Here is a 21512-nt window from a genome sequence, read left to right as displayed (position 1 = left end):
TTCGTTCCCTTCTTTTTTTTGCATCATACTGAACTAAATTCTCTTCAAGTTCTTATTACGCTACCAACATTTTATTTGATTAATGTAAACAAGCGCAAATGGTGGGCTTTTGGCGCATTACGTAGGCCTATGCATAATTTGCAGTTCAACCAGCATCCAGGGGATGGCGAAAATACGGTTGGGCGGACCGACCGAGAAGGGGCTGGATGAAATCCGTCTGGAGTCTGACAATAATTGGTCGAGTTGATACGCTACATTCTGGAGGATGAACCAGCGGACAGAACGAAGTCCCGCTCCGAGGAATCTCTCAGAAACACAGAGGAAAAGAGAAGCTGTATGCCTATAATATGATAGGCTGCATCGTCGATTAATTAGGTTACATGGACACAAGAGAAGGCTAATTATTTCGGCAGAGGAATATAATTGCATAGTGATAGCCTATTAAGCGGCTTGGAGCTTAAGCGCTACAGCAGCACCTCTCTTCTCGTCAAATCTGAACGTAGGCTACCCGTGTAAAGGGGTTCGTTTTTACTCAAAGCCTCAACTTGTTATTATCGTGCTTATTGCTGTTGCAATTGCTTGTTTCTGAAGAGGTGGTCAATACGACGTCATTTTGAAGCGATTATATTAGTTTGGAGTCGACGGCTGCGGAGTGCGACTGGATGCATGTCTTGCATCGGGGATTGAAGTGATAGGCTACATCTCAACGGACCAGATTTCAAATTGTGAATAAACAAGACCTTGTCCAGGGCAACGCAACCTCAATCTAAAGCCCAATAAATCTGGGCAAAATCAACTTGTATTTCGGCAGCAGAGGGAGAAACTAAAAACCTGCAGAATGCCTCTTGCACACCTTGCGGAACCCTGGCCCCAAATGGAGCTAGTTACACTGGACTCCGAGGTAAGGACACTATTGAACAGTTTGTTAAAATGACTATTTTCATTCCGCGTGCCAAAAATATCCGTAGGCTAAACTTTTCCATTCTGATTATTGTTGCTCGTGGAAATCCATTTGCCAATGAATGCCCAAAATGCAATATGTTTTTGACGGGCAATTGCAACATACTATTATGACCAGTTAGTCATTAATCTGGTGGTTAAATTGGGGATGGTGTACTTGCTTGCAAAGCCTGTCGCATGGTTCGTAGTATAAACAGTTCGCGCATATATTATGACGACGTTTGTGTTTGGCAAGGTTGTTGGTTTTTTTCCTGTGAGGTTGCACACTACATTTTTTGTTGAGACAAGTCGAAGTTCCGTAGTGCCCCGTCGGTGATCGGTCAACAGTACTAGTAGGAGTGAGAACTATGGATGGGATTCTTCAATTAAGTGTTTGTCATTAAACAAGAGATGACTAGTTTATATGCACATTTTTTTGAACACTTGAAATACTGCACCAAACATTGCTGAAGACCAAAAACGTCAAATCAAGAAGTCTGTCATGTTCGACTAATTCAGACTTTTGAGGAAGTGTATACTGGCTATGTTGTTATGTCTCGAGGGACAAACAGTAATATTGCTGGTTTTTTTTCCCTAGTTTCAAGTGAATATATTTTAAGGGCTTATGCGAGGCACGTACGTTCACTTCGCCTAGCCGAGTTTTGCTTGGAGCAAACCAAACCTAACATGTGGACGCATTTATTGCATTCGCTCTTGAACCGGGTTGCCTATCTGGGTGTGAGCCAGGTGCCCCGTTTTGGCCGATGGCGCAGTCGGCTAAAGGTGGTGACTAGATGTCTCACTCAGGACTTTAATCGTTTAAAAAATGGGTGGCTCTTCCATAGGCACCAATGCAGTAACAGCTGGGTCTCATCTGCTTAGTTTATTGGCTGTATATGAACCAAAAAACACGAGGGAGTGGGATGTCTCGCTATCTCTTCCGTCCCTGAATCGCTCTAAAACGAAATGTGACCTAGGTTAAGCACGTGGAATAATAGGATTCTGTTTTCACATGCCTTCCAATGGAAACTATTACAACATTCAAACATTTTATGGAAAATAAATGTTGTACATTTCCAAACAAAGCATAACAGGCTGACTGACGTGCGCTTGCAAAATACATTTAGAAATCCATGTTATTCAATTATTGCACCCACACTGCTCGCGAGCGTCTGCGTTGCCAAGGGCTAAAATAGAAATCAGTTCTATTTCTGACGCAGATCACGCTGCAAGTCATGCCTCTCCCATCTCCTCATTGGTTATACCCACTTGGGTGACTGAAAGATGAACCAAGTCAGTGGCGGTAAGGCACCTAATTTAAGAAAGTTGCCAATTGCAATATAAAGTCAAGAGAACGAAGAGGGATGACTTTAAACGATTTGGTTGACTGTTTTATGTGTAGATTAATTGTCGGAGTAGAGGTATTTGTGCATTTCAGGTAAAATAACCACTCAATGTTTATATCCCAGGACAAATTAGCTAGCAACAGCAAGCTAGCTAAATAGGACAAATTATCTAGCAAGTGCAAGCTAGCTAGCTAAATTGCCATAAATGTTTAATGCTTTTCGACCTGTCCCCAATCTAATATAGTTGGTTCAGAGTTTGTTTTGATATTTTAACCTGCGTGTCGTGATCGCGTTTAGTGTTGGGGAATAAAATACAATTACGCATGATGGCGCATGCGCACAGCCTGTTTGTGTTGCGTGTAATGCTGCCTTGTTGACGAGCAGCGCAGATAACTGTTCAATTTGAGATTGTGCTCCTCACTCATCTCTTTTGCGCGTTCATGTCACAGGCCATAGACCGGCGCACTTAATCGAACCTTTTCAATGTAGCCATGTGAATGATAGTGTAGCTGAAGTGGGATGTGCTGAGGAATTTATAATTTTGTGTAACAGATTACAATGTTGTGTCATGGATCAGTTTAACTTTTTAAATGTGTTCAAACTAGCAGTTTAGGGGCAGAAGAGTCTGGCCATCTATCCTCGTTGCATGTCCTGGCTTTTGAGTGCGTAATATTTTTTTCAATTCACTTTTTACCCCTTTTTCTCCCCAATTTCGTGATATCCAATTAGTTAGTCTTGTACCATCGCTGCAACTCGGGAGAGGTGACGGTCGAGAGCCTTGCGTCCTCTGAAACACGACCCTGCCAAGCTACACTGCTTCTTGACACACTGCTCGCTTAAACCGGAATCCAGCCGCATCAATTGTGAAGGAAGAAACACGGTACAACTGGAGACCCGTGTCAGTTTGCATGCCCCTGACCTGCCTCAGGAGTTGCTAGAGCACGATGGGACAAGGACAAACCCTCCCCCTAACCAGGATGACGCTGGGCCAATTGTGCGCTGCCTCATGGTTCTCCATTGCGGCCGGCTGCGACACGGCCCGGGATCGAACCTGGATCTGTAGTGACACCTTAGACCACTGTGCCACTCGGGAGGCCTGATGAATGCCTTCTGAATGTAATTATGTACTATACCACCACAGCATGTCTTCCCTGCACCACGGATCAGGGCAATTTTAAATTAGTTTAGCTTTTTTTACAACAAATCTCTATTTGTGATGTAAATGGAATGGTCCAGACACTTTTTGCTATTTCACTGGTCTTTGAGAAATTTACCCCAACCAGTGATTCACTTAATCCTCTTTGTGCAGTATGGGGACTCGGGCAAAAACATGATACATTGTGAAAAAAAACCCCACCTAAAATATGTCCTTTTTAGAAAGAAAATAAAAAGCTCTCAGTATAGTGTTGCAGGTATGTTGTACACATGAAATTGTAATTCCGAACTTCATCCGCAGCGTTATATTCTATTTGTTTGCGACTTGAGCGATACCGCTCCATCCATTCTAACAGCAGAAATAGAGAATTGGTTATGGAAAAAACAAAATTCTGCTTTAATTAATGCACCTCGCTTAATCCATTTGATTACAATTGAACCTCCTCCCATGGAGGCTTCCACGGCTATAGATCGTTCAGAAAAAGTCTGCTCCCTTGACAAAGCTGAAATGTCTGTTCTGTTTCCTCCAACAGAACATGTTTGAATACAATTAGTTTCGGGAGGAGCAGAAATTGTCAATGTGTATTAATGTAGAGCTCGATGACGGTCTTTTGAATGCATCACACTGGGAACGTTCTCATTTTAGCTTGAGGCTGTAAGTCTCCGTCACAGCACAGCTCTCATCGGGCACCTGGCTCCACTCCAACCTTGTACCGATAGGCAGCCGAGGCCAGGGTAGATTGACTGAGATGTAAAGGGAGAGCTCTGCCCCTGCTAGACAGACTGTCACGGCTGGGTTTGGAGAGCTGGGGTTTTATTGATTGAACAGTTGTGCTTTGGTTACTCTCTGACGGGACAAGCCAAGGTCAGATTCATGAACAGCTTTATGCCAGAGTTGCCACGGCACTGACTGTCAAAAGTACGAACTCTGTTCAGATTCTACCATTGGTCCTTTGCTATACTATAGCTGATGATGATGTCAGTTGTTTACTGTTGACAACTGATGTCTACAGTATACAACTGCAGTTCTAAATATTAGGATGTTAAATCTGCAAGCCTATTTTTGTGAATGTCTAATCAGAATAGAAATGTGACAATCACAACATGGACTGAATACATCCACTCGGTGAGAGGAGATACTCGCTATCAGGTAACAGCTGATGAGCTGCTTGTTTCCTGTCAATCTGTGTTTTGAAACCAGAGACTGTGCGACAGCTACAGATTCAGCCCAGGGTTGTCACATAGCACTTACTGTATGTTGCCCCTCAATTCCTATCTCTCTCCCTTCCTGTCTCTCCATTCCATGTGCTGTCACTGGATCACCACCAGGCTTCTTTAGGTCCCAGTTTGCTCCCTTCTCATCTTTGGCGCAACAAAAAACATGTACTGTATAATTTCATCTCAATATGCTGTATCTGTGTTCACACTTTCCCAACAACTTGAATATTTTTTTGCTGTGGAGTCATTTAAACATTAGCACAAGCTCCTCCCATCCACTGCAGTACACCGCAAACATGACATAGGGAAATGCGTAGTTCATTAATGGAAATTGACATCTCATGTACAGTACAAGTAATCTAACAATTCCACAGCAGCTATCTAATACACACATCTAAAGAGATATGTACACTTACTGTCAAAGTTTGGGGTCACTTAGAAATGTCCTTGTTTCTGAAAGAAAAGCCTTTTTCCTTTTTTTTTGTCCATTTTAAAATGACATCAAATTGATCAGAAATACAGTGTAGACATTGTTAATGTTGTAAATGGAAACGGCAGATTTTGAATTGTGCTGATTAAATAAGCAATAAAATTGCCGTCCTTTCGACTAGTTGAGTATCTGGAGCATCCGCATTTGTGTGTTCGATTGCAGGTGTGAATCGCCCATACATTTGGAAAAATGGTAACGATTTTTAGGCCATATCGCCCAGCCCAAGTCACAACCCACAGTTTGGTCCCCAGCTGGTGTCCTTCCTTTCACTGGCGTACTGTTATGTTCAGCTCATCATTGTCTTTCTGTTGTCTGATTGTCATAGCAAGACTGGACCATTCTGTTGGCTCTTTCTTCCCCCCTCTCTCTCTCTCTCCAGTTAACGTTGCCTTCTCCCGGCTCTTTATGACACCTACCATGACACCTCCCCTCTTTCCATTTACTGTACCAAGCATCCTCACCCACTGAACACTGACTGGTTCAGATTTGAACGTATCAATCATGGACATCTGTTTCACACGTTTGGACAGCACAGTTTTGAACGGAACAGTAAAGAAAAGTACTGCACAGTAGAGAACACGAGTCCATATACTGTACTGTACTAAACAGTGCCTTTGGAAAGTACTCAGACCCCTAGACTTTATCCAAATTTTGTTAGGTTACAGCCTTATTCTAAAAATGATTAAATCGTTTCCCCCCCCCCTCATTACTCTACACACAATACCACAATGATAAAGCAAAAATAGCTTTTTAGACTTATTTTATTGAATATCTGAAACGTATAATATACTTGCAGTGAAGCCGCTCATAAACTGCATCGTACCAGTCATCCAACAGACTCTCAATCAGAGCGACACACAGAAGCATCCAGGTTCAATGCCCTGCTCAAGGGCACGTTGACAGATCTCCCACCAGGCCAAAAAATGTGGAAAAAAATAAACAAACAAAATTAAACAAAGGACTTCAAGGACAACTAAAGTCATAACAGCAATGCCAACTGAATATGTTTGTTTGCATGTCTGGCACTATTACATGTATGTGTGTGTATTCTTTGTGTTTATTTGAAATGAGAGAGTGTATGCATGTGTACAAACACCTGCATGGCATCAGCCTCAGGCAAACCGGTAGTAGTTGTAAAAACACTCCCCCTCAGTGACATTTTTGCAAATTTATTAAAATGAAAAAACATATGTAAATGTGATAAGTATTCAGACCCTTTACTCAGTACTTCGTAATTGCTGCCAAAGGTGCTTAAACAGCCTAGAGTCTTTGGTATGACGCTACAAGCTTGGCACACCTGTATTTGGGATTTTTGTCCCATTTTTCTCATTAGATCCTCTCAAGCTTTGTCAGGTTGGATGGGGAGCGTTGCTGCACAGCTGTTTTTAGGTGTCTCCAGAGATGTTAGATCGGGTTCAAGTCTGGACTCTGGCTGGGTCACTCAAGGACAATCTGAGACCTGGCTGTGTGCTCAGGGTTGTTGTCCTGTTGGAAGGTGAACATTCACCCAGTCTGAAGTCCTGAGTGCTCTGGAGCAGGTTTTAATCAAGGATCTCTCTGTACTATGCTCTGTTCATCTTTGCCTCGAATCCTGACTAGTCTCCCAGTCCCTGCTGCTGAAAAACACCCCCACAGCATAATGCTGCCACCACCATGCTTCACGGTAGGGATGATGCCAGGTTTCCTCCAGGCTTGGTTTTCAGACCAGAGAATCTTGTTTCTCATTGTCGGAGGGCCTTTAGGTGCCTTTTGGCGAACTCCAAGTGGGCAGTCATGTGCCTTTTTTTACTGAAGTGTCTTCTGTCTGGCCATTCTGCCATAAAAGCCAGATGGGTGGAGTGCTGCAGAGATGGTTGTCCTTCTGGAAGGTTCTCCCATCTCCACAGATCTCTGTCAGTGACTGTCGGGTTCTTGGTCACCACCTTGAACAACGCCTTTCTCACAGACACCCATACAGTGTGAATCACAGAGGCAGGCTCACAGACCGATGGGCGGGCACGGGCGGGTGGGTGTGCAGCTGACCAGGCGGGCGCATACGCAGGCAGACACACGCACTTGCAGGTGAGGGGGTGCGGGCAGGTGAGGTGGGCGGGCGGGGCAGACACAGGCAGGCGCGCCTGCAAAGACAGACAGGGACGCACGCGCAGGCAGGGGCGCGCGGTTAGGCAGACAGGCGGGCACGTACAGACACACGCACATGAGCGACAGGCAGGCACGGGTGGGCGAGCATTGGTACGCGCAGGTAGGTAGGAAGGTGGGTGCATGCGCAGGCAGGAAGGCGTGCCCGCAAAGATGGGAAGGCAGACACAAACGAGCAGGCAGGGGTGGGTGGTTAGGCAGACAGGCGCGCACACGAGGGGCAGGCATGGGCACACGCAGGCAGGGAGGGGAATGCACATGCAGGCACACACACAGACAGGCATGCACAGACTGGTGCGGGCGGGCGGTTAGGCAGACAGGCGCGCAGGCACACACGCACAGGCAGGAACTTGCAGGCGCACGCACAGACAGACACACATAGACAGATGTTTTGTGGGCTCCACAATCACCCAACCTCAACCCAATTGAGGTGGTTTGGGATGAGTTGGACCACAGAGTGAAGGAAAAGCAGCCAACAAGTGCTCAGCGTATGTGGGAACTCCTTCTAGATTTTTGGGAAAAACATTCCAGGTGAAGCTGGTTGAGAAAATGCCAGGTTTGCAAAGCTGTCATCAAGGCAAAGTGTGGCTTCTTTGAAGATGTAAAATATATGTTGATTTGTTTAACACTTTTTTTGGGGTTAATACATGATTCCATATGTGTTATTTCATAGTTTTGATGTCTGCACAAATTTTTTACAATATTGAAAATAGTATAAATAAATACAAACCCTTGAATGAGTAGGTGTGTCCAAACCTTTGACTGGTTGTGTGTGTGTTTGTATATATAATATTTCTCCCCGATTTCGATCTTGTCTCATCGCTCAAACTCCCCAACGGGCTCTGGAGGTGAAGGTCGAGTCATGCGTCCTCCGAAACATGATCCGCCAAACCGCGCCTCTTAACACCCGCCCACTTAACCCGGAAGCCAGCCGTACCAATGTGTTAGAGGAAACACTGTTCACCTGACAGCTGAGGTCAGCCTCCAGGCACCCTGCCCACCACAAGGAGTCGCTAGATCACGATGAGGCAAGTTACCCCCCCACCCGACGCTGCGCCGCCCTATGTGATTCCTGATCGCGGCCGGATGTGATACAGATCGGACCCGTGTCTGTAGTGAGAAATTTTAGCACTGTGATGCTGTGCCTTAGACCGCTGTGCCACTCGGGAGGTCTGAGTGTATAGTGTTAATGTGCATATGTGTGTGAGCGCTGTGTGTGTTTTGCTCTGATTGGAAGCTCAGGGGAGAGCGTGGTTAACTGCCTGGGCAACTTGGATCAGCCATGTGGAGCTAATGAGGCTGAAATGTGTGGAGTAGCATCTTCCACATTCTAGCTTCAACATCTCCTGAACACCCAGTGAATATTGCTACATTACTGCACACCTCAGGGGGAGGGAGGGAAGGAAGGAGAGAGGTAGAGGGAAGAAGTGAGAACGAGAGGGAAGTCAACACAGAAGTTAGGGAAATGCATTCTTGAACTGGAAGAGTGCCAAACCAGTAGGCTTTCCTTCTCAAGGTGCTGATTGTTTGTGGATAAACCCCTCCTCCCATGATTAGATTTTTATGTCAGTGTTTAAAAACTACGTTTTGCCTTTTAAGTTTTAGTTTTTTAAAGGAATAGTTCACCTTAGGCTTGGGCGGTATGCCTTGCATACCGGGGTATTTGGACAAAGCCACGGGATGGTGTTTCAATACTGTCAACTATTTCTTAAGTTTTTCAATGAATGTGAATATTTGTAGCTACTGTTTAACACTTTACACTCCTGGTAATTGGCCTTTGTGGATAGGGTTAAGTTGAAATGTTTCTAACAGAACTAATATGAAATGCATATGCATAACCATGGTAGCAAATGAAAGGGAACATTATTAGACTAAATTTAAGGCCTGACACGAGGCTGATTCCAAATGTTACACTGTTGATTTTATGTGTATTTTTATTTTTAATGTACTTTTCGCTTCATTTGTTTTATATCGAACTCTGAAAATACTTTGGATTCATTCAGTAACATAAGAATATTCATGAACACAATCCGGCATCCCTGTCATCACACAATTACTTTTTTTCCATTCGCGTTTTAATTAGGGGGTAGATCAGCTTTAATATTGCAGATGGATTTTGGCTTCCATCAATGTAATTGTCTGCATAATTTTCAGTCCCACACTACCGTTCAACAGTTTGGGGTCACTTAGAAATGTCCTTATTTAAAAAAATATATATATCATATTTTTTTGTCCATTATAAATGGATCAGAAATACAGTTTAGATATTGTTAATGTTTTAAATGACTATTGTAGCTAGAAACGGCTGATTAAAAAAAAAATGAAAAAGGAATATCTACATAGGTGTACAGAGGCCCATTTATCAGCAACCATCACTCCTGTGTTCCAGTGGCACCATGTGTTAACTAATCCAAGTTTATTGTTTTAAAAAGGCTAAAAATGGCCAGAAACAAATCCCTTTCTTCTGAAAATTGTCAGTCTATTCTTGTTATGAGAAATGAAGGTTATTCCATGCGAGAAATTGCTGTGTCCTCCTCCCTTCACAGAACAGCGCAAATTGGCCCTAACCAGCTTTTATTTTTTTCCATCACATTCCCAGTGGGTCAGAATTTTACATACCGGTAGGCACCTGCGGCTTATAGACATGTGCGGCTTATTTATGTACAAAATACATATTTTTTTAAATAATTCATTGGGTGCGGTTTATATTCAGGTGCGCTTAATAGTCCAGCAATTACGGTACACTCAATTAGTATTTGGTAGCATTGTTTTTAAATTGTTTAACTTGGGTCAAATGTTTCAGGTAGCCTTCCACAAGCTTCCCACAATGATTTGGGTGAATTTTGGCCCATTCCTCCTGACAGAGCTGGTGTAACTGAGTCAGGTTTACAGGCCTCCTTGCTCACACATGCTTTTTCAATTTTATAGGATAGAGGTCAGGGCTTTGGGATGGCCACTCCAATACCTTTACTTTTTGCTACAGCTTTGGAAGTATGCTTGGGGTCATTGTCCATTTGGAAGACCCATTTGCGACCAAGCATTAACTTCCTGACTGATGTCTTGAGATGTTGCTTCATTATATCCACATCATTTTCCATCCTCTGATGCCATCTATTTTATGAAGTGCACCAGTCCCTCCTGCAGCAAAGCACCCCCACAACATGATGCTGCCACCCCCGTGCTACACGGTTGGGATGATGATCTTTGGCTTGCAAACCTCCCCCTCTTTCCTCCAAACATAACGATAGTCATTATGGCCAAACAGTTCGATTTGTGTTTCATCAGAGACCTTTTCTTCAAAAAATGATATTTCTCCCCACGTGCAGTTGCAAACTGTAGTCTGGCTTTTTTATGGCGGTTTTGAAGCAAAGGCTTCTTCCTTCCTGAGCGGCATTTCAGGTTATGTCGATATAGGACTGATTTTTACTGTGGATATCGATACTTTTGTACCTGTTTCCTCCAGCATCTTCACAAGGTCCTTTGCTGTTGTTCTGGGATTGATTTGCACTTCTCGCACCAAAGTACGTTCAGCTCTAGGAGACAGAAAGCGTCTCCTTCCTGAGTGGTATGTCGGCTGCGTGGTCCAGTGGTGTTTATACTTGCGTACTATTGTTTGTACAGATGAACGTGGTACCTTCAGGCGTTTGGAAATTTCTCCCAAGGATGAACCAGACTTGTGGAGGTCTACACTATTTTTTTTCTGAGGTCTTGGCTGATTTCTTTGGATTTTCCCATGGTGTCAAGCAAAGAGGCACTGAGTTTGAAAGGTTTTCCTTGAAATACATCCACAGGTATACCTCCAATTGACTCAAATGATGTCAATTAGCCCATCAAAGTCATGAAATAATTTTCCAAGCCGTTTAAAGGCACAGTCAACTTATTGTATGTAAACTTCTGACCCACAAGAATTATGATACAGTGGAATAATCTGTCTAAACAATTGTTGGAAAAATTACTTGTCATGCACAATGTAGATGTCCTAACCGACTTGCCAAAACCATGGTTTGTTTATAAGACGTTTGTAGAGTGGTTGAAAAATGAGTTTTAATGACTCCAACCTAATTGTTTGAACTTCTGTCTTCGTGTGTGTGTGTGTGTGTGTGTGTGTGTGTGTGTGTGTGTATGAATAAATAGACTGGGTGGTTTGAGTGCTGATTGGCTGACAAATGTGGTATATAAGACCATATACCATAGGTATGACAACCTTTTTTTACTGCTCTAATTACGTTGGTAACCAGTTTATAATAGCAATAAGGCACCTCGGGGGTTTGGCCAATGTTTATGGCCTGAGGTGTGGTACACATCAGATTTCCATATCATAAAACCTAAGTGCACATTTGGACTCACTGGTGTTTTGGCTTGCTTGTATGACACAAACTGTATTTATTAGAATCCTCAATGTCTCATCTTTCAAAATACATTGAGTCCTCTTAATTCACTGCATTTCCCTCACTCGGACAACTGAAAGTTGCCCAATTTAGCAGAAGGGATGGGGGCAACTGCAATGGCTGACTCTGTAAAGAAGACACATTTTACAGTGTTTATCTGGTGGATGTAACAAAATGTTTTTTTATTTATTTAAAACAATAACTTTTTGCGCGAGGTGCTCAAGTTTAGAACGGCTGTTCGTCAAAACCCATACTGACCTGTGAAGCGCAGAGGCAGAGCTCTGGCATCATGTACAGTACAGCATGTTACTGTCTTCTAATGAACACCTAATCTGTCATTTTCGACCCGTATAGAGGTGATAAGGGCAAGTTAGCTGGGTAAGTGGCTGAATTAATGTGACGGGCGTCATGTAGGGGTAGCTATCTGCCGTGTTTGAGAAGTCAAATTGCTCTGGATGAGTTACTGTATCTGTACAGCTGCCGCTGCCATCTTGATTTCCTTGCCTTTTTCCCCCCCACTCTTCTCTGCCCCTATTTCTGCTCGTCACCCGTCTTCGCAGGCAGGCCCGTTGCCCTACACAGACACAGCGTGTACGTACACATGCCGCTCCAGAGCCAGTGCTCTTCTTCCTTCAGACAAGCATTTTGTCAAAACTTTGTTCATTTGCACAATGTCTTTCATTCAGACCCAACAATGACTTTCGGTAGCTTCTACCTATACTTGTATAACTTTTGAGCTGTATTGCCTGTCTTTGCAATTCGTTTACCTTAAGGCTGTCAAATGATTTTAAAATAAATAATTGATTTTAATCACCATTTTTGAATTTGCATCAAATTTGGCCCAAAAGAAGAGAAAATAATTTTAAAAGTAGTGCATTGAGTAACAGACATACTATGCTTTGAAACACACAATTAGGAACATCAGATTTTTTTAATGGCATTTTCACCATAAACAACACAAGTCACGAACATACAGCTTTTAATGCTCCCAATGTTTAATTAAGTAAATAAAAATCATAGCTCCAGTAATATTGGGCATAACTTTTTGGCTAGAGGCACACGGTCTTCAGTGATTGTAAAGGCACAAGCATTGACTGTAGTTGTGTTCAGCGTTGGATTCTGCACTTAAAGGGGGTTTGTGCAGAAACACGTGTGGTGAAGAAATCGAGACGTGATTACCGGCACCAAAAGAATGTACGGCGATAAACATGTCCTGCGTTATTAACGTTCACTTTGACAGCCCTGGTTTATTTTCGTTTGAGCTTGTTAACATATTTAGGTAGCAGCCTCTATGGAAATTCTCTTTTTACTTGTGCTAATTTTATTAGCATTCTGGTGATGTCCAATGGGCTTTTTTTTTTGCATTTTTAGTGTCCCCTAAGACAGTAATACTGTAAATCGCAGGATCAGAAAAGGACGATACCCAACCCAAGATCACCTCCACAACCCATTTTGTTGTGGTGATTTATTTTATTTATTTTATAATAAAAAAAAGTTTTAACATTTGGAGCAAAAAAAAAAAAATCCTACCTCCATGGATGTGAATCTAATGGTGTGAGGCACGGCACGTCACTTCCTAGAATCTCATTGTCTAGATAAAATACATTTGTAGTTGAACTGCACTGTGTTTTTATTTTATTTTAAAGTCTAAAATATTGATCTGCCTTCTGCACTAATAAAACCTCAGGCTGGTTTTGAGAAGCTCATTATTGTTTATTAATTGTTTATTGTTCATTATTAAGTTTCCTAGACTTGATAGCCGAACAAGTTGTCATTTTACTGTAATCCTACTTCTAACTTGAGCTCCTGATTTGTAGCAGAGGCCACAGCAGTAATGTCTCACTCTTGGTCCTTTTGGCTTCCATTACACATGCAGCCCAATTCTGGTCTTTTGCCCAATTATTGGCAAAAAGAGCTGATTTTGATTTGTCAAAGACCAATTCATGGAAAATATCAGAATTGGTCTGCCTGTGTAAACGCAGCCTTTGAGACTGACTCAACAAAACATTTCCATTTTATGTTCATTTATTGTGTAGCCCAACGCACTAATCGATCTGTGAGGAGATGACTATCGTGGACAAGTAAAGATTGTTTTCTTCCCTGAGACCAAGGGAAGTGCCTCAGAAAAGCCATTCATCTCTCCCCCCTGCTCTCTTCCCTACTTTATCACCACTCAAGGCCAATCAATGTCCTGGCTGGCGCTGCTGCCTGCCTGCCGTTTTGTGTGTGTTAAAAGAAAATAAATGTGTTTTGTCGTCAAGGGAAAAGAGTAGGAGAGGAAGTCTGACTTCAGCGTCGCCTCGCTCTCCATTGTGACAAGACCGGGAGGAAGGTGGTGGGGGGGATCTGTTAGTCCTAGTCCAAACCCCTTTCTTTGTGCGTTTGACTGTTCTGTTTTTTCCAACTCAATATACTGTATAGCAAAGTAAATTCGGACTGCTATGTTAAGAGAAAGGTTGTTTAGCAATGCTTCAGAAGAAACGGACACCTCTGTATTTTGTTTTTAGATTGAACGTCTCCAGAGATACTCTTTTAATCACCTGTGGCAGTTGGATATTGCACAACTCTACTGTTGCACCATATATTCTGCTAAGGGCAAAACATTTAGTCAATTACACGTCATCATCTCCTGTTGTCACCCCAGCTACCTGAAGTTTTTAAACATGGTTACTATTGTTTATTGGTTATTAGCCTTAACGACAGTGCGATTTCACTAGAAAGTGGCAAGGCTCAAGTAATGGTCTTCAAATGCCTTGGTTCCCTTCTCGTCATGACATTTAAAGATTGTCTGCTCTTGTGAAACTACACAGCAATTATCTCATCCGGTGTTTTAGCCTCTGGTCCATCCTGTGCATTCTGGGAAATAATGTGCAGACTGATAATAATGTGGCTGATAACATGTTTCCTTTAAAGGGCTCTTAGCAATGGTTCCGCGAGATGCATTGTTGGACGATAACAGTGGTCGGCCTTTTCAACAGGCGAAACCCACGGGGGGAAAGTGTTTGCAGTAGATTATTGGGTTTGTCAGTTCAGGAGCAAAGTAGCAGTAATGACTATGGATGCTCTAGGTTGCTATTTGTCTCGTACACGGCAACCATCTTGGCACTGAACCGGTGTTTTGTCTTTGTTTCTTTTCAGAATGGACAAAGCGTCACGGAGGATGGGGTCACACCTGCTGGGCACAAGGTAAGAGGGATCTTCTGATCACATCTTGTACTCGCGCACGCACTCTCGCACATGCCCACCAAATAAACGACGCAGTGCTGGAAAGATGGGGGAAGTGCGAACTAGAAGACTAACGCTCGTCACAAATAATAACTAATCTGCTGATTTCAACAAAACCACAGTAAAGAAGAGACAACTCTTGAAGACCACTTTGTTTTAGTAATTTATTTTTCTACTTTCCTCACTAGGAATATGTTTTGTGTGCATATGTGTGTACGTTATTATGCGGATTTGGAAATCCTAAAAGAGGATCGATTGACAATGTGCTGAAGACTGTCAGAATGAGGCTGGGTGGGTTGACAATATTTGGTTGAGGTTAATATAATAGGGGTTTCTCAGGTAAATTGAACATTGCACATTCCATATTGTTTACATGTCAGCCCACTGCTTGACGAATAAACCCTTTTCTGCTTTCACTGAAATGTGATAACTCTCAGGCACACCATTCCTCTCCAGTCCTGTACGAGAGGAAAATGTAGCGTTCTGGTTTCTTTGAGTTGTTTCCCCTATTTTTATTCATGCAGAGAAACGAGCAGAACCGAGCAATTCTCTTTCATCTCAGGAGAATATGTTGGGACTTGTGATTGAGCTGAACTTCGCAATGTGAAGTTACACAGAACTACTGTGGATTGACAGACGGCAATCTATTGTCCAAATTCTACTGTTTATCGACAGGGAAACTTGCAGATAATCTGAGCAGTCCTATTGCATACGAAACATGCTGCATGAAATAGTGGATTTAATTGATTGCAAGGAATCTTCATATTGACATTATGAAATTAATTTTGTGTTCTTCTAACAGCATGGATTTCATGGCTGACTATGACAGCCTGCCAAGATGTCATGCACCAGTGGTTTTCAGACATTGCCAGTTGTATTGTGAAAATCAGTGCTATGTGTGCAGTATGCTAATAAGGATGCAGACGCCTCACACGTCGTCAACTGGCAGCGTCACTAAATAGTACCCGCAAAACACCAGTCTCAGCGTCAACAGTGAGGAGGCGACTCCGGGATGCTGGCCTTTTAGGCAGAGTTGCAAAGAAAAAGCCATATCTCAGACTGGCCAATAAAAATAAAAGTTTAAGATTGGCAAAAGACCACAGACACTGGATAGAGGAACTCTGCCTAGACTGCCAACATCCCGGAGTTGTCTCTTCACTGTTGGCGTTGAGACGGGTGCTTTGCGGGGACTATTTGATGAAGCTGCCAGTTGAGGACTTGAGAGACGTCTGTTTCTCAAACTAGACACTAATGTACTTGTCCTCTTGCTCAGTTGTGCACCAGGGCCTCCCACTGTTCTTTCTAATCTGGTTAGAGCCAGTTTGTGCTGTTCTGTGAAGGGAGTGGTACACAATGGCCTTCATTTCTCAGAACAAGAATAGACTGATGAATTTCAGAAGAAAGCGCTTTATTTCTGGCCATTTTGAGCCTGTAATCGAACCCACAAATGCTGATGCTCCAGATACTCAACTGGTCTAAAGGACAGTTTTATTGCTTCTTTCAACAGGATAACAGTTTTGAGCTGTGCTAATATAATTGCATTTTTTTTTTTAATGATCAGTTACAATTATAAACTTGGATTAGCTAACTCAACGTGCCATTGGAACACATGAGTGATGGTTGCTGATACTGTGCCTCTGTACGCCTATGTAGATATTACATAAAAAATCAACTGTTTCCAGCTACAATAGTCATTTACAACATTAACAATATCGACAATGTGTTTCGGATCAATTTGAGATTATTTTAATGTACAACATTTTTATTTTTTTATTTTTTTTAACTAGTACATTTCTAAGTGACTCAACTTTTGAACGGTAGTATACATTGGTAGATTGGGCAGTCAATAGAATTGAGCGATTTAAAAAAAAAATATATATATATTTAATTTTTTAATGGAGTATCAATTGACATACAGGTAGAATTAGTATTGATTGATTGGATATGGACATTTCCATGTAAAAGGACCCATGAGCATCAATGTGAAGTTCATAGGTGTATGTCAAATGAAAGCTTATTTTATGTTTAGAGAAATCAGGGCATATATAGAATTAATCAAAGGCCTTACTGAAGAGCTCCGTGCGTTTCAACGTGGCACAGTCATAGGGTGCCACCTTTCCAACAAGTCAGTTCTACAAATTTCTGTCCTGCTGAAGCTGTCCCAGTGAACTATAAGTGCTGTTATTGTGATGTGGAAACGTCTAGGAGCAGCAACCGGCTCAGCAGCGAAGTGGTAAGCCACACAAACTCTCAGAATGGGGCCGCATAGTGCTCAAGCACGCACCGCAAAATAAAATAAAATTAAAATCCTCAGTTGGAACACTCACTACAGAGTACCAAACTGCCTCTGGAAGCCTCGTCAGAACAATAACTGTTTGTCGGGAGCTTCGTGAAATGGGTTTCCGTGGCCGAGCAGCCGCACACAAGCTTAAGATCACCATGCGCAATGCCGAGCGTCGGTTGAAGTGGCATAAAGCTCGCCGCAATTGGACTCTGGAGCAGGCGAAATGCGTTCTCTGGAGTGATGAATCATGCTTCACTATCTGGCAGTCCGGACGGGCGAATCTGGGTTTGGCGGATGCCAGGATAATTTATTTTTCATTTAACTTTTTAATAAAAAATAAAAACTCAAGTCTAAGAACAAATTCAAATTTATGATGACCTACCTGGGCCAATTGTGTGCCGCTCTATGGGACTCCCAATCATGGCCGGATGTGATACAGCCTGGAGAATGCTACCTGCCCCGATGCGTAGTGCCAACTGAAGTTAGGTGGTTGAAGAATAGTGGTCTGGGGCTGTTTTTCATTGTACGGGTTTGCACTACAGCATACAATGATGCTACAGCATACAATAACCTTCTAGGTGTGCTTCCAACTTTGTGGCAACTGTTTGAGGAACGCCCTTTCCTGTTTTAGCATAACAACGCCCCCGTGCACAAAACGAGGTCCACACGGAAATGGTTTGTTGAACGGTGTGGAAGATCTTGACTGGCCTGCACAGATCCCTGACCTCAACCCCATCAAACACCTTTGATATGAATTGGAACGCTGACTGTGAACCAGACCTAATCAGCCAACATCAGTGCCCAACCTCCGTAATGCTCTTGTGGCTGAATGGAAGCAGTTCCCTGCAGCAATGTTCCACATCTAGTGGAAAGCCTTCCCAGAGGAGTGGAGGCTGTTATAGCAGCAAAGGGGACACACACACACACACCATATTAATGCCCATGATTTTCGGATGAGATGTTCGAGCAGGTGTCCCCATCCTTTTGGTCATGTAGTGTATCTTGAAGATGTTTCCTAATTCTGCTCCCTCGTGAAGAGGGAGGATAATGAACGTTGAGAAGTAATTGGTAGACCTACCAATTAGTTAGTGTTTTTACTGAGATCTATTTGGTTTATGAATTAAGTCATTTAAAACTCAATTCTGTTAACATATTTTACAGAATTTCTGAAAAAACTAACAATTACTGCAATTGAATGATCTACAATGGGAAATGGTCACAAACCACAGTTGGGTCACCTCCTACAGTCCTCCCTTCCACCTCCATATTGTTATGTTTAGCCCATTACAGTGTTCATACTCTTTTATCTGGTGGTCAAAGCAAGTGTTAAAACATTCTGGACAACCCCTCCCTCCCGCTCTCTCTGCCTCTTCTCCCCTTCTCTCGCTTTCCACCCATGAGCCCCCTCGCTTTCCATTTACTGTAACCAGCATCCTTACCGATCCCAGACCTCCGCGGACGTTCAAAAGTAGTGGAAATTTGGTCATTCTGCACTGGCCTCGATTTCAACGTCCACAGAATTGTTTTTGGTATGGTCCGGACCTGCTTTAATTGCAAGGTCCACAGATGTTGATTTGACTGGCCTTGATTTGGCCCAAATATAGACGTTTAGACCGAACCAGATCTTAACCAATCTTAGACGTCTATGTGCAGAGCACAGGTGAGTTGAGGATACTGTACTGAACTCTACTGTACTGTAGTGAACTATATTCTATTGTACTTTACAAAGCACTACTGTGCTGTCCAAACTTGCGAAACATAGACGTCTATGATTGGCCAGGACTGGACAAAATCTGAACCAATCAAATTTGGTCTTGTTTCGGGGCCGAGCTCATTAAAATAGCCAGTTTGTAGAATAATACCCAAGTATGCAAAGGAGGATATTGCCTTTTTGTTTACTAATTTAGGATACGTCACCATGAAGAGTAATATCCATCATTATGCATTTCTTTTTAGTACAGATCAGGGACCCATGATGAAATTCTGTTCCTGCAATTCTGTAACTGGTTGTAAATCCAATTCACTTAGTGTAGTTCAATAGCCAAAAAAGAGGAGGCTCCATATTAAGGTTGACTCTCTCCGGCAGGATGAAAACGACTACATCAACCATGATATTTTGCTAGTTACGGCATCTTTCACTATGATCCTTCGTGATTTTTGTTGTTGTTGGTCCCATTCAGATTAATTCTGCAATATGGCACACTTTAATGTCTGTGGTGTCAGCACAATTCCGTTACCATGGAATTGCCCATATCAAGACGCATGGATGAATATCCAGTCTTGATGTCGGGGACAGATGATCATCCAGACTAAAGGCACCATCCTGTAACGGGAGCGTGGGCGAGATCAATGGGAAACCTGTTAGAATGAACCAGTCCGATAATGCATCCCATTAAGCATACCCGGCTCCCTCATGCCTGGCCCTCCACAGGGACAACATATGGAATAAATAGCTCTAGATCCAGGAATCCCAGGCAGCTATACTTTTCACAATACTGAGCCAAGCGTAGCTGTACTGGGCTGGCCTGGTTACGCACCCATCATAGTTGCTGGAACCATGTTGGAAAAAACGATATGAAAATAAATGATCCAAGACAGCCCAGTATTGTTGCGGTTGGCCCTTGTGTGAATTAGGCTCGGGAAAGGAAGACTGGGTAATTATCCCTAGGCCTAGAGTAGTGGTAAGTGAAAGGTCTATAATGACTCGTCTACACTTTCACACCATCACACTTAGCCACACCGTCCCATTTTCATAACTAATTGGCCCTCCGTTGTCTCTCCCACACCCCCCCCCCCCAGCCTGTTAATGGAACAAATGGCACACAGGAAAGGTGGGCAGCCTTCTGTTGTTGCTCCTTGGGCTTAAGCTTGATTCCTGTTGGTAGCCCACACTATAGTAAGGAGTTGTTGGTGCAGAGCATGTTAACATGGATATAGAGCTCTTTGATATCTGAAAGTGAAATGCATGGAAACATGCAAGCTACCATTTTAGATGTTAGTTTTGTCATTTAACAGACACGATTATCCATGTGAGAATCAAGAGACTATGCCCAAAACGGAACAAGAGAGAACCTAGTACCGAGCCCTGAGGGACACCAGTAATGAGACCACATGGTGCAGACAGGGACCCTCTCCACCACCTGGTAGGAGAGTCCTGCCAAGTAGAGCAGTAAACCAAGAGTGCAGACCCTGAGATGCCCAGCCATGAGAGGTTGGCGAGGAGGATCTGTTTCTCATGGTGTCAAAGGCAGTGGACAGTAGAGATATATTGTTCTAAAATCACTCCTGTGCTTCCTCGTGCCCAGTTTGCCAATTTGTTGGTTGGCTAATGATGGGCATAAAAGTTAGAGCAAGGGCACAATGATGGTCACAATTAGAGCAAGGTTTTTTTACTGACCATATTTTGTAACCAGGAGAAACTCCTGGTCTGGACAATGGGTCTGGAAAAACTCATGGCCTAGTCCTTTCCTCTCTGAGAGTTGTGCCAAATAAGCTTTAGAAGGATTTCAAATGTATCTCTCTCCTGTAACTTAAAATGATTTAAGGAGTTTTTTTTCTCGTGCAATAGAGGCAATTAAGACATGACATCTGATGGGAGATTGGGAAATGAGCAGTCTGAGGTCTGGGCCACTCAAGTGAAAAGCCCTATCTGAGCAGCAAATTATATTACCTAGCCATTTTCTCTGTAGCAGGACTGAAGAGACAGCGTGGAATTGTGGAATTTGATGTAAAGTTGGCATAGCTAATGCATATTGAGTAATATTTTAGGGGATATTTACTACAGAGAAAAAATGCTGCTTTTTAAAAATACAATGAAGTGTGATTGCAACAATATCATTCTTTTGAGAAAATACATCTTAACACAGCTGCGCTGTGTGTTTAGCTGCAGGGTTGGTCTGTTGCTTGGTATAGCTGGCTGGCTTTGTTTTCATGGTATTCAATAAAAGACGGTGCCAATGACAACCCAGGCTGTGCTGAAATAGGCTCATAATTGAATTATTCCGGATTTGATTTGATTGAGTTGTTTAGCAGACACTCTTATCCAGAGCGACTTACAGGAGAAATTGGGGTCAAGTTCCCTGCTCATGGGCATATTAACAGATTTCTCATCTAGTCGGCTCAAGGATTCAAACCAGGGACCTTCCTGTAAAACGCGCTCGCACACACACACTTGTGTATTACTATACTTTTTGACGACCAACAATTGATTCCCATTCAAAATCCTATTTTCCCTTAACCCTAACTTTAACTCCTAGTTCTAACCCTAAACATAACCCTAAGCCTAAAATATCCTTTTTCATTTTTTTTAGGACCAGCCAAATGTCCTC

At 42.8% G+C, this 21512-nt stretch overlaps 1 protein-coding gene across 1 annotated transcript in view; it reads left to right on the top strand.

The window, feature by feature from the left end:
• Positions 1-210: 210 nt before the first annotated feature.
• LOC118368535 (ribosomal protein S6 kinase 2 alpha) overlaps positions 211-21512 on the top strand; it is a 114742-nt gene continuing 93440 nt past the window's right edge. The window contains exons 1-2 of the mRNA XM_035752710.2: positions 211-901; positions 14814-14861. Of these exons, the coding sequence (XP_035608603.1) occupies positions 839-901; positions 14814-14861 (111 nt within the window). The 5' untranslated portion in view covers positions 211-838. The remainder of the gene's footprint in view (positions 902-14813; positions 14862-21512) is intronic.

This window comes from Oncorhynchus keta, chromosome 35 (genome assembly GCF_023373465.1).
Source record: "Oncorhynchus keta strain PuntledgeMale-10-30-2019 chromosome 35, Oket_V2, whole genome shotgun sequence".
Classification (NCBI taxonomy): Eukaryota; Metazoa; Chordata; class Actinopteri; order Salmoniformes; family Salmonidae; genus Oncorhynchus; species Oncorhynchus keta.
The sequence above is the reverse complement of the archived record's forward strand: the minus strand, read 5'-3'. Positions and strand labels throughout refer to the sequence as shown.